The 13,381-nt window shown below is 34.7% G+C and overlaps 2 protein-coding genes across 6 annotated transcripts; both read right to left on the reverse strand.

Moving 5' to 3' along the window:
- Positions 1 to 65: 65 nt before the first annotated feature.
- Positions 66 to 4,645, reverse strand: LOC118028311 (uncharacterized protein At4g19900). Its single transcript, XM_035031864.2, has 5 exons — positions 3,072 to 4,645; positions 2,847 to 2,996; positions 2,367 to 2,501; positions 1,556 to 1,750; positions 66 to 545 (listed from the first exon to the last, which is right to left on the reverse strand). The coding sequence occupies exons 1-5, from the start codon at positions 4,517 to 4,519 to the stop codon at positions 359 to 361; spliced, it is 2,115 nt and encodes a 704-aa protein (XP_034887755.1). The 5' UTR covers positions 4,520 to 4,645; the 3' UTR covers positions 66 to 358.
- Positions 4,646 to 7,665: 3,020 nt separating this feature from the next.
- LOC118028310 (uncharacterized) lies at positions 7,666 to 12,884 on the reverse strand. Of its 5 annotated transcripts, XM_035031860.1 has the most exons (6): positions 12,696 to 12,884; positions 12,545 to 12,584; positions 11,947 to 11,988; positions 11,506 to 11,805; positions 11,297 to 11,413; positions 7,666 to 11,206 (listed from the first exon to the last, which is right to left on the reverse strand). In XM_035031860.1, the coding sequence occupies exons 4-6, from the start codon at positions 11,785 to 11,787 to the stop codon at positions 8,171 to 8,173; spliced, it is 3,435 nt and encodes a 1,144-aa protein (XP_034887751.1). In that variant the 5' UTR covers positions 11,788 to 11,805; positions 11,947 to 11,988; positions 12,545 to 12,584; positions 12,696 to 12,884; the 3' UTR covers positions 7,666 to 8,170. The 5 variants fall into 5 exon arrangements, with proteins under 5 accessions (XP_034887751.1, XP_034887753.1, XP_034887754.1 ...); XM_035031862.1 differs by lacking the exon at positions 12,545 to 12,584; XM_035031863.1 differs by lacking the exon at positions 12,545 to 12,584 and having other exon boundaries at positions 11,506 to 11,988.
- Positions 12,885 to 13,381: the final 497 nt, after the last annotated feature.

The following is a 13,381-nucleotide window of genomic DNA, read 5'->3' on the forward strand; positions in this document are numbered from 1 at the left end:
AACAAAACAATTTGATGATATAATAGCATATGTAAGCCTGGATCCAACACAGAGCGAGCATCATCAAGAAGCAAGCTAACTAGTAGTTTTATTAAGACAGCAAAATTGTGACAAATTGCGTGAATAATACAGAAGATAAAAAATGAATTTCAATGACATACTTCAAACTATCATTTACAAAACTGTGTCTATACTGCTAACATGAATAGGATCATTTCTTGAACCTCAAATCTCTATGATGGCTGAATGCTGGATATCATTCTCAGCAGTGACAACAATTTGATATGCTATGATAAATCAAAATGCTTCTGTAGTTCATCCTAATCAACAAAGTTTGGGGAAAATTGACATGTACAATTCACAATACATCAAAGCAACGGATACACGAGTGATCAATAAGCTGAGAGACGAGACTTCCTGGCTCTGGAGTGAGAGTAGATGTCAAGCTATTCCAAAAATGAAATGTCAATGACTCACTGAGAATCTTTTCAAAGAGAGCATCTTGGTGAGCTTTTTCATTCTCATTTGCCGGTGTGGTGAAGTAGCTGTTTGCATTTAGAATTAATTAAGGCACAAATGAGGTAAAGAATTTAGATCTGTTGAAGATTTTGACTCTTAAAAGGCTAAAAAATAAGATATCACGTATATATAAAGCCATCATAAACCAGACAAATAAAGGGTATATGCAAATTGCATTTGCCAAAAAAAAGGAGAGAGAGAGAGAAAAGCAGTGCAGGTGAAGAAAAACTTTTCTCGTCAAACTGTTAAATGAACATTGAGAATCCAGCGGACACAGAACATTTTGGGAGGATGTATTCACTAGGAATTATCTTAAATTTTCAGCCGAAATATTTTCTGCAATATAAGACAAGAATGTCAGCACCAATTTCTCAAACCCCAAACACAAACTTATCCTTATTCACCTGAATTCCAAACCAAAAACCTTCGTTTCAGTTGTCTCAAAGATAAGGCTGAAACACACCAAGTTTTTTTTTATCATAATCTGGCTAGACAAATTTGTTCTACTTGAAGCCTCAATTTATCTTGGCTAGAACACAGTCGCCAGTGGTGGGAGAGAAACATTTGAAGTTAAACAGCAAGAAACTCTTTGGTTTTGATCTTTCCCTTCCGTTTTTGGGGAGGGGTGTACCGTTATTACAACTATACTCTGTTTAAAGCAAAATATAAAGCAGAACATGGGGAATGATCGATCACATAAGATGGGCCAAGGTGTTTTAATTTAAATGTAACAGCAAGTCAGCTCACAGACCTGCAACATAGAATCTGAACTTTACATTCATTACATTTTGCAGATTCAATTTCAAGAGTCACTTTTAAGTTTTTCTTTTAGTTTTCCAATATGTATACACGAAGTTGTGGGGCAAAGGGAGTTGGAACCAGAACTCTATGTTTTCCACAATGCATTCCAGTGAACTCATAAAAAGCAACATTTTGAGCAACTTACTAGTGCACGTGTGATTGCCCAAAAAAAAAAGGCTTATCTGAATGCTAAAACAAAGCATGTAAAGAAATGAACTCAAATTTTGGAGAATACCTGGTAATATTCTGTGAACTAATGGGGAAGAAAATGTATGAGGGTTGCACTTTCAACTCCTTTTGATCAATGGACTTATTCTCCTTACTCAAAAAATTTCTTGCGACTCTGGTCAAAAGATCAGCTCCATTCCATCTTAAACGGTTATCATCATACGTCATATAGAACTCATTCAAACACTTGGTTATAAATGGACTGCATGGAGAGAAGTAAATCAGTTCCAGAAGGGAGGTAAATGCTATAAAGAAAAGAGAAACAAAAAAAAAAATTAACACTGCTGCATTGCTATTTGGTTATGGTTAATGAAACTAAAACCAAGACATGCTAACAGTTGGAAATGTTAATGAACCCATTGTCGAAAGCAAATAGAAAAATCATAACAAACTGATAATGACACATTCTTATAGAAAGAGGATTTTTTTGGGGGAGTGGGGGAGATTGGAAAAACTAGGAAAGCCAGCATTGCAGAAAGAATACTGAGAAGGGGACAAATTTGCACTCAATTTGCTCAAATATATTAAAAATTCCTGATTAGCATATGAAGAATGAGTTTAGCAGTTCATGGGAAAGGGAAGCAGATAACAGACAAAAAAACTCAGCAGTTAAATGACATGGGAAAAGGAGGGATTTAGAGAGATAAATGAGAGAGGGAGGAAGAGAGAACTTGGAAGCTAAACCATTCGTCTATAAAAGATAATACCCATGAATTTAATGGATTAAATCCAAATAAATTTTTAAGTCCAAACCTAACCCAAAAAAATTTCAACAGTAGATATGATTTCTGCCAGTAAAACACAAGTGCCACTAGTACCTGTGCTTTCTAAATGCCATCACAGCCCCATTCAAAGAACTTCCAGCTCGTGGATTCTCCAGGCCAACAGTATTATTAAGTGAAGACAATGAATTCAAAACTATGACATCAGAATCAAGATAGATACCGCCATATCTGCACAACCCAACAAAAATACATCACAAAGAAGTTGATTCTATACATAATAACAGTAAGAAATGGTGTGATTCAATCACTACATTACATTGTGGAATCGTCATCTGGAATATAAAATAAAAATACTTCTCAACTCGAGTGAAGAGGATATTAATTAAGGATATTAATTAATACGTGGTTTCCAGGTCAAGAGCCAGCATCAAAATTACAACAATTTGAGATTTAGCACTTGAAGACATAAGCTACTTATTTTCAACGTCTCAAAGTAGTGTCCTAGTTGAGATTCACACAGGAACCAGCAAGCTGTTGCGTCATTCCAAGGTATTTTTCTAGAAGCGAGCTTACTTGTAGAGAGCAGCAAGGCGGACCAGTTCACTATAATGAATTGGATAAAACTTTGTCTTTCGCCACTGAAACCAAACTGAAGTGAAAATATGGGTGGGTGTATCTTTCAGCAATTCGTCGAGATTTGGCATGGCAACAGCAACCTTGTAACTATACAGAAAATAGTTGCATTGATTAGGTTACAAATCAATGACAGAATTCAACAAGGCCTAATTAAGAGCTTACCCATCTTTCACAAAGCTGTCCTTGAAAAAATCCAGATCAATTGTCTCAGAGAAAATGACAACGCATGCATCTCTATGGTGGGAGAGCAGACTCTCAAGTCCCCTTTGGTGTCTAACACTATGCATCCATGGTGGCGAATTCCACACCATGAATACCCTCATACCACACTTTCCATTCCTAAAAAATGAAGCCATGAAATCTGAAAATGACAAATGAGGATGCAAACCAGGAAAGTAACCCCATCTTTTCCCATCCGCAAATATATGACTCAACTCCTCAGGCTTTCTCTGCTGATCCTTGGACCTCTTAGTCTTCATTCCAATCATCTGCCTTGTTTCACCACCAACACCACTGCTCTTATCCACTACATTTTCATTTGCACTCAAATTCTTATCTCCCTTGTAATCTTTAACTCCCTCCATGTTTGATACATCACTCAAGCTCTTAACTTTCATAAAATTTCTCCCATCATCCCTATTTGATCCATCACTCAATTTCTTATCTTTCATCAAATTTCTTTCATGATCCTCATGCAATACAATCCCATTTCCTTTAAAACTCACATCCTTACCAATATTACCATCACCATCCTTCAAAACTTTTCCATTATCCTCATTCAATACTCTCTTAACCTCACCTCTCTTCCCTCCAACTTCCGCATTGTGGATCATCTCCAAACCACTCAAACTCCTCTTCCCACCAAAAGGGTTCCTCTTAAACTCACTCAAAATCATCTTCTGCATAACCTTATCACCCCTAGTTAACCCAGTAACACCAACCCCATCAGGGTCTTGCAACAAAGGATTAGTCAACGGATTCAAAACTTCCAAATTTGACTTAAACATTTTATCCCTTCTCAAGAAATCACTCTTTTTATCAAACCAATCACCCCACCCTTCTCTTAAAGGTGACACCTTTTTACCTATTTTCAACAGCAATGCATCTTCAATACTCTTAACTTCACTCAATTTTCTCTTAATTTCCTCATCGACAACTATATCATCACTGCCAAAAGCGGTCTTGCTTTTATAATCCTCTACATTCAATCCTAGACTAAAACCATTGGAATTATAATCAGAAAAATCATAATCTTCTATCGATTTCTTATTCAAATACCTTCTAATTGAACCGGTTACATGATCCATGTAATACCCAGAAGATGAAATCGTGGGCCTTTTCGTGTCTTCTTCTTCAGTGTCGTTTTGGTCTTCATTGTTGTCGTTCTGGTGATATCCTTCTTCTTCTTTAATGGTGTCTTGTTCATCGATCTTGTCAATTGCTATTGAAAATTCGTCAGCTTGGGTCTTGAATGAGGAAGGAACCGTGTTTTGTTGGGGAGAGGAAGAGAGGCGAGTGTAGAGGAGAGAGACTGAGAAGAGGAGGAGGAGAGCGGCGATAACAGCGCATATTTGCGGACTGTAACGGGGACGGCGGCGGTTGCGGAGCATTTTTGGGCTGATACCGTTGAAAGGTGACGGAGGTTAGAGGAGGGAGGAGGTTGATGTAGATGGTGAAGGAGGGGAAGAGGAGGGCGGGGATAATAGGCTCATGGGCTGAGTAACGGTTAAAAAAATGAAAAGTATTAGACAGTGAAGTGCTTTTACTAACTTATAAGGGGCCATAAATTTATTCAATCTGCAATTGAGACCAAGTTTTTTCATTTTTTTACCGAGTATTAGATTGAATGATAATATAAAGAGTATAGACTTCTTTTTTTATGATCATATATATGATAAAAAAAAAACATTACCCTGGGCATCTTAAAAAATAATGAAGATTCTCTCTTTTTTCTAATTCCGTCCCTCATTTCTTTCCTTTTTTATTTTTTTTTTTTTCATCTTTAAACTTTTTTAATAATCATTCAAATTATCTTTAAGTCAACCAGATCATATTAGGGTAACTCTCACACAATTTAATTTAAAACTGAAGTTGAGCACATAAGTGAATCGAGAGTTTTTTTCCTATTAATTTCATTTTTTTTTCAATTTTATCCTTAAATTTTTTTTACTAATCGATCAGGTTGCTTTTGAATTATCCAAGTCAATTGAGTTTTGTCATGACAACACCTACACAATTTAATTTTAAATTTAGTTTAGGCAAGAAGTTGGATCAAAAAATATTTTATGTCAATATCATTATTTTTTCTCAATTTAATCCTCAGATTTTTTTTGTCGATCATTTAGGATGCCTTTGAACCAATCAAGTTGACTAGGTCATTTTAAAGCAACTCTAAAAAAAACTTGATTTTAAACTTAAGATAGATAAAAAGTTAAATAAAAAAATTTCATGATTGATTTATTTGATTGAATTTAATAAAAATATTAAATAATTTTCTACAATTTAAATATTTTTTTTGGTTAATTTTTTTTATCCAACTTGAAGTGCATTTATATCTAAAATTATAAATTTAAGTGAGATTTGAATTTTCTTTCTCACAACAATTTGACAGAATTATTATGGTAATCAAGTATTTTCTCATTTAGACATTTTAGATTAGCCTAAATTATTAAACCCCTGTCTAATTCAATGGATTAACCCCATGACTTGTCTGACCCACTTCTTAGACAAGTCCAAGTGTAAAAAATATTGAACTCATCGATTCAATCAATTAAAAATTGAGTTAACTTTTAAAAAATATAAAAATATATATATATTATTTTAATTAATCTAATTCAACTAAATTAACTTGGTCAACATAATCATCAGGTATAATTACTACACAAATTAGGATGACTAGTCTATAGCACCCCTCCAACAATAATATCTAACCACTAATAATAATTTTTTTTTTTTTTAAAAAAAGAAACCGATTCATTTCCCTCACAATTGATATTTTGGGTATATAATTACAGATAATTACTATCATGCCCATTTTACAGGCATCCTTAATTAGAGAGTCCTAGACCCCTAGGACGTAAAATGCATGTGTCCTTCATCTCAAGGGCGAAAGGAATTTGCAATTTCTCTTGTTACAAGGCAAAGTCCATTTTATGCAGTGATTTCAGCCATTTGGACTTTCATAAATAAAAGTTTTTCTATTTTTAAGCGTCTCAAAATAAGGACAATTTTCATTGTGGGTACATTGAGGCAAAAGTAAATACATCAAGCATGGATTAAATAATATTAAAAAATAAATTAAAAGAGAAAAGGGTGCAAAGTAGTGTTGTTACTGGGACTCATTTTACTTTATAATGAATATAATAGTAAAAAATAATATTGCCTCTTGGCCAGCATGATGGGAGTAAAAGGTCTTTTTAGTTTTCTATGAACAACACGAACACTAAAATATCATTAGAGAAAAAATAAACATGTTTATGTTAAATTTTAAAAAGTAGTTAAATTGTGCATTGTAAGGTAAATACGACATCTCTTATTAGTTAAACTGTTGTTAGATGTGCTGCCACATTATATTCCTCATGGTACAATTTGTAGTGTATGCTTTGGTTGGGTGATTTTTTGTTGGCAAACTTTTTTTTTTTTCCTCTCTCTTCCTCGAGAATTGTATATTGATCTTTTTTTATTGTTTAAATTACAAATTTATCTTCTTTGTTATTTATATTTATATTTCTACTTTGATTCTTTTACTTTTAATTTTTTTAATTTTTCCTTAATATTTTTGTAAATATTTTATTACTTTTCAATTTAATTCTTAAATTTTAATTTGTCATATATTATTATTTTTCAATTTGATCTTTATTATTTTGATTTATATTTTTTTTTCTTAGAATTTTTATAAAAAAAAAAATTATTGGTTTTCAATTTTACCCTTCAATCCAAGTTTATGATGTGTTGTTTATTTTACAATTTGGTCCTTATTCTTTGAATTTTTTTTCTTTTTGTTGGAATTATTTTTCCTTTTCAATTTAAAAATTATAAATGCCTTCTAATTTATTTTTTATTTTGATTTTCATCCTTATTGTTTTAATTATCATTTTTTTAAAAATTATTTTGTATAGTTAAATTTTTTTCAGCATTTAATTTGTAATGGATTATGCTTCATTATTTTTTCATATATGATACTTTCAACTTAATGATATAAATCACAAATTTGAAAAGTTAACGCAGGTTAATATTTTTTTTTTACTTATTTTTTTTTATTTTATGTTTAACATTATATTTTTAAGAAAAAAACTATCTTTGTGGTTTTCTTCAAAAAAGTTTCAGTCGGGTTATCTCAATCTCATAGCTTAAATCATAGGGTTTTGTAGATTAATTCAGGTTGAGTCATCCCTCATCACCTAGGTTACAATACATGTCTGTCACACTACTTTAGGTTAGATCGAGCTAAATTATTTATTTATTTTTTATCTAATTATACAATTTCATAGATTTTTTTTAAGATATGATATTTTTCTTAAAAAAATTATATATTTACTATCATTACTTATTTTTTAATCATCTAATTAAATTAAAATCAATTTATTATCTTATAAAAAAAAACTTATTAAACTCAATAAATGTTATAATTCAAATTATTGATTTCTCTTATTTTTTTAAAATGCAATTGATTAACATTATTTGAAAAACAAAAAACAGAGTCGCCGCGTAACAAGGGTCATGCCTAGTTCATTCTAAACATTATCTGCAGATCAAATGAAAAACAAATATAGCAAAAGATCAATAAACTGCCGAGACCATAAACCTATTGTAACAAAGGCGAAGGCCACAATCCATTTAATTGACAACAGCTCAAATCATATTCAAGAAACAAATTCGTTCGACCAAAAGAGAGCTAAAAGCTGAATTCAAGAACAAGTTCTATCCACCTAAACAAGTTCAAAACAAAAGATGGTGGTGATATTCACTTGGGAAACCGATCCAATTCAGCCTGGAAAGCAAATGCGAAGGCAAGCAAAATGCTGGTCAAAAGCACCATGCCAGAATACATGGTTATACGAAGTCTTGCTTGGTATTATTGCCTTCTGATTTCAGGAAAGTTTACTCACAGCACGTAATGGAGACTAAACCCTCGTCAAGCATTTAAGATGGTTCACTGCATTGGATGTTCTTGTCGTTAGCTTGTCCTCATTAACCAAAAACAAAAAGCACTTAAGGCAATGTTAAGCTCTTCTTGCTTGAGATCTGTGATTGCCCCAAGGTTAATGGCTGAGACTTTCACGATTTCCATCTCCACTATCTTCTCCCTCAACAACCACTTTATAGTCTTTGCCTGCGGCTGCTGCTATCACCTCTCCATGTTTGTCATATTCTTCGCATAATTCTGGAGACTCTTTCATATTGGAGTAGCTGACAGTTTCAATAGATGCTTTGCACTGTTCCCCAACAGATTGCAAAAATAGCTTCTGTTTACTTTCTTCAACATTTCCACCTTCTTTGAATGCCTTTTCCGATCCACAGTTATAATTCATTCCGCTGCTCACCGTCATATCTATGGCCCTCTCACCAGTTGTTGGGAAAGATCTATTCTCAACTTCAGCATTTTTTGGCAACTTTTCACTACCTCCATTGTGACAAGATCTATTCTCAGCTTTATCAGTATCAGATAAATTTCCATTACCTCCATCATGATCAAGTCCACACTTGACAATCCCATCAATCTCAGAATTCATCAAAGTCAAACTATTTTCTGTCTTACTCTTGTATTCACCAGAAACCGGACCAACATGCTGTAATGCTTCTTTGCTGTCTCCATTAGCATTGCTGGAGGTCACCACACAATTTGCCACCTTCTCGTTTCCTTCACGATCTGAACGGCCTTGAAAACCTATATTCTTGTCTTCAAGGCCAACATGAAATGTCATATCTGGTAGCTCAACATTTTGAGTCATCCTATTTGCATTATCCTGACTTCCGACAATAACATTGCCAGATGATCCATTACCACTGAATTTTGGCCTGATCAACTTTCTTCTTTTATGCTGCAGACCTGATAAGCCAGTGTTTTCTGTACTCCCAGTGATGGCATTGCTTTCAATCTTCTGCACTTTTCTACGACGCTGGAAATCTACAAAAGGTATCACTTCAGGTATTTGGAGACCATCCCCCTTGCCGGCTGAAATATCATCCATGATAATCTCCTTTGAGACCTTTGGCAAGTGATCCGTTAATAACTGGGAGTTCACGGTCATCTGTTTCTTATTCTTGAGGTTTGTAACCTCATCATGCCTTTTCACCTGCTGCTTAATTTTTTTTTCCTTCACCCATTGGTCGTGACTCTGGTGCAATATGGTCATGACTTCATCAATTGATGAATCAATATCGTGTTCATCTTGTTTGCATACTTCTGAAGGCAAAGCTAAGCGGGAAAAGACACTTTTTCTCTCCCGATGATCAGAGTATATTCTCTGAGAGTTTTCATGTGTATCTAGATTTATCGAACCATTTTCATGGCCTTTCAATCTAGGAACACAAGCAGCAAATGCTTCATTGTTTTCATGCTGTGACATTTGATGATCACATTCCTCTTGTGAAGAGACAGGATACCTAACATCAGACACAAAGGAGGAAGACCTGTTAAGGCTACAGGAACAAGAGGTAGTGTCCTCCCTTGTCCTTTCAATCCCAGAGGAGTTTCTTTGCACATTTTCAGGATAAACAGCACCAGGGAAAAGCATGCTGGTTCTGTTTGCATGGTCATGATGGTCAGGATATGAAAATGGACTGTCACTGGATAACAAAGAATTAAGGTTTTGGCATTTGCTTGTACTTTTAGGCTCTATATATGATGGAAATGATTCATTTACAAATGAAGGGAAGATGTGGTGAGGGGGGCATTGAGGAACTGAATTACAGAGCTCAAATGATGATGGGCTCCTATTGTGCCCAGGATTTTCATTCATAGATGAGTTCCTAGCAACATGACCAGGATAATCAACACCTGGGAAAAGCATGCCAGACCTGTTCAGGTGCTCAAGTTGGTTGGCATTGGACAACGGAATGTAGTCGGGCAGAGAGGCATTAATGTTTAGGTGACTGCTTGAACGTTCAGGCTCCACATGGGGAGGAAATGATTGATCAAATGAAGGAAAGACACTACTGTGAGATGCTGGGAATTCAGGTACTGAATTAGAAAGGCCACGGGATGAAGAGCACCTATTGCCAAGCCTGGGGACATCTGCGTCATAAGGAATATTGCATGCACCAACTCCATCTCCATAAGATGTTGAATATAAAGCATTTGACCTAGGCAATCTATCACCATCCAATGCTGAAAAAGAAAGCTCAGAATTATGTGGCTCCATCAAGTGACGTGCTGTAGGAGATTGTCGAAATTGATCCTTAATTGCTTCCAAGATGGGCCGTCTATAATATTGAGAGTTTTGCAGCTCCACCAAATTTTCTTCTGCGATGGTCTTGCTAAAATATTGAGGTGGATTAGACTGAAACATACCAGTATGCTCAGTTGAGGGTTGCTGAAAACCATTGTCCTCCATCATCTCCTGTCCTAGCCCATAACTTATTGCAAAGTTGACATAATCAGAACTTCTGCTTGTAGGAAAAGAATGCCCATGATGATTAGTTAAAACATCCATCCTAGACTCATTCCCTATCATACTGCTAGTCACAGCCCGGGCATCCTCAGCCAAGCCTGGATTAGACTGAAACGTACTGGTATGCTCAGTTGAGGGCTGCTGAAAACCGTTGTCCTCCATCAGTTCCTGTCCTAGCCCATAACTTGTTGCAAAGTTGACATAATCAGAACTTCTTATGCTTGTAGGAAAAGAATGCCCACGATGATTAGTTAAAACATCCGTCCTAGACTCAATATCCACATCATGGTCATTCCCTACCATATTGCTTGTCAAAACCCGGGCATCCCCAGCCAAGCCTCCAACTTCACTCAAAGAGGCCACAAACTGCTCCTTTGAGATAAGCGCTCTGTTAGTTTTATGTCCATTTCTGAAAGGAGGACTTGTGTACCTATCATACTCTCTTCTGTGCTTGCTGATAGAGTCCCCAAAGTACTCAGTGGAGATGGTAGAGCCAAAAGGAGCATCTGCATCTTGCTCATCTTTCTTGCTATCAATCATTACGAAGCTGCCATCACCAGTGGCACTTCTAGCTTCTTTTGCAGAGTACCCAACTGATCTTACAACCTCGCTTCGGGTAAATTGCCTCTCAAGTGGCCTATCTTTTATCTTTCGTTTACTGAACAATAAAAGAAGATTTTGAACCTGCACAATTTGTGAAGAACAGTCACTAGTTATAACACCAATTAGAAATTTTCAATCTGTTCAGATTAGACATCGTTAGCGAAGAAAGACCTGTCTTTCAGACAACCCGAAGTTGAACTTGTATGGTGCAAAATAATTTGCTCTGATTGCATCACGAAATTCATCTTCAGAGAGTGGGTCACACTGCCACATTTGGATGAATTTTACCTAGGAACAACACATCAATATAAAAAATCATAATATACATTTTTTCCTCCAACAAAAAGACAAATAAAATGAGCAATAAAGAGGCATAATACTTGCGCAGGGAATTGTTTTCCAGATGAACTGTAAGCGTGGGGTACAATGTTCATTGCGCCATCAGAGCAAGCTTGAAATACACCATGAAGTTCTCTCCTTTCAAATTCAAACAGAAACAAAACCATTCCAGCTTTAACCTGTTTCACAAAGTCAGCCTGTCCTGACGGAAGGCCTAATAATTTCCTTCTAAAACATTCTTTCCTTGTAGCCCTGTTTGACATAAAGATTGCACCAAACTCGGGAAATTTTCCAGGAACATTATTAGGCTCATAAAACTCCATTGGAGCCCTTGATGTTATCTGTCAATTCAGCGATAATACCACAATATAGCTACTATATCAGGAGGCACAAAGAGCAGCAATGGAAGTGGAAAAACAAATTTCTGCTATTTCAAAAGAGTTAGTGTCCTCGTATGAATAAGGATAGAGCTCCAACCATACCAGTTAAAAGTAACGAGAACAGGGAGACAGCACCCAGAGAAACTGAGATAGACAGAAAAAAATGAATGAAAAGTTCTGCACGCGCAACATTGGAAACATACATAACAAGCAACTCAAATATATCAGCAAGATTGATGCTTTACCCCTTGATAAATGCACAAGAACTACAGAAAATTATAAGCACAAAAAAGAGAGAGAGAAATATTAATGCCTTACGTTATCCCTTGATAAATGTACAAGAGTTTCAGCAAATTATAAGCACAGCATTGAGAAGAAATTAACGCCAAAACAAGCTTAACCCTTTTATTCATAATGAAAATAGAGTTACTTTCAATGTAATTAAAAGAATTAATAGAATCAACCAAACAGTAACAAAAACACCAAACGACAGATAACAAGCAAAACAATCAAGTATCAAATCAGAAAATTAAGACCTGAGCCGCTAGCCAAACAACAGAGAAAGAAAGCTACTACATTCTTTAAAAATTAATTAAAAAAAAAGCAGCAATTTCTGTTAACAACAAAAAATAAAGAAAAATAATAAAAATTACAATCGATAATATTACAATGAGAGAGAGAGAGAGAAAATCGAGAAAACCTGACGAAAAGGATTTTTCGTTGCTTTGTTAAGTTTTTGGCTTCAAAAACGAAAACGAAAAAAAAAAATTATAAATAAATAAATGGATTGGCGTAATCGTTATCGTAAAAGCACGAGAGAGAGAGAGAGAGAAGAAAATTAATTGTTATACCAAAAGGAGTTGCAGAGAGGATGAGGAAGGCCGTTTGGTTTGGTTTGGGGAAGGTTGAGGATCGTGTCAGTCAGTGAGACTAACAATCAGAGAGAGAGATTGAAGGAGTAGTAGTAATCTGCTTTAAGAGGTAACCACCGCCTCTCCTCTCGATTTTGTATGAAGGAAGGTGGCGGTTTTTCATTATTGAACGTGTGGATTTAATGTGTGATTTGTATACTTGCCTTTTCGGCGCGTGATTTTCTCTCGTCTTGTTGGGGACTCGATATTCAAATCAAAGTTATTTTAAAACGATATTATTTTAAGATTATTTTAAAACGATATTGATTTGGTTAAGATTACATTGGCAGAGGTTGCAGGCAAGGAAAAAAGAAAATTGAAAAAAAATGTCCCCTACATTCTTTATCGTCCAGGAAAAAAAAAAAACTGTGTTTGTTCATGCGGTTTAGTTTTATTTAAAAAATAATAATTTTTTTATTTTTAAATTATTTTAACGTGTTAATATCAAAAATAAATTTTAAAAAATAAAAATATTATTATGTCATAATCCAATTTTAGATCTCTAAAAACTATTTGCATTTTTTTTATTCAAAAATCAAGAAAAAATAAAAATTTAAAATCCAAAATATTTTTGGGACACGAAGAGATAAATTTTTCAGCTGCAAAAATACAAAACACTAGAAGAA

The sequence above is a fragment of the Populus alba genome, chromosome 15 (assembly GCF_005239225.2).
Source record: "Populus alba chromosome 15, ASM523922v2, whole genome shotgun sequence".
NCBI lineage: Eukaryota > Viridiplantae > Streptophyta > Magnoliopsida > Malpighiales > Salicaceae > Populus > Populus alba.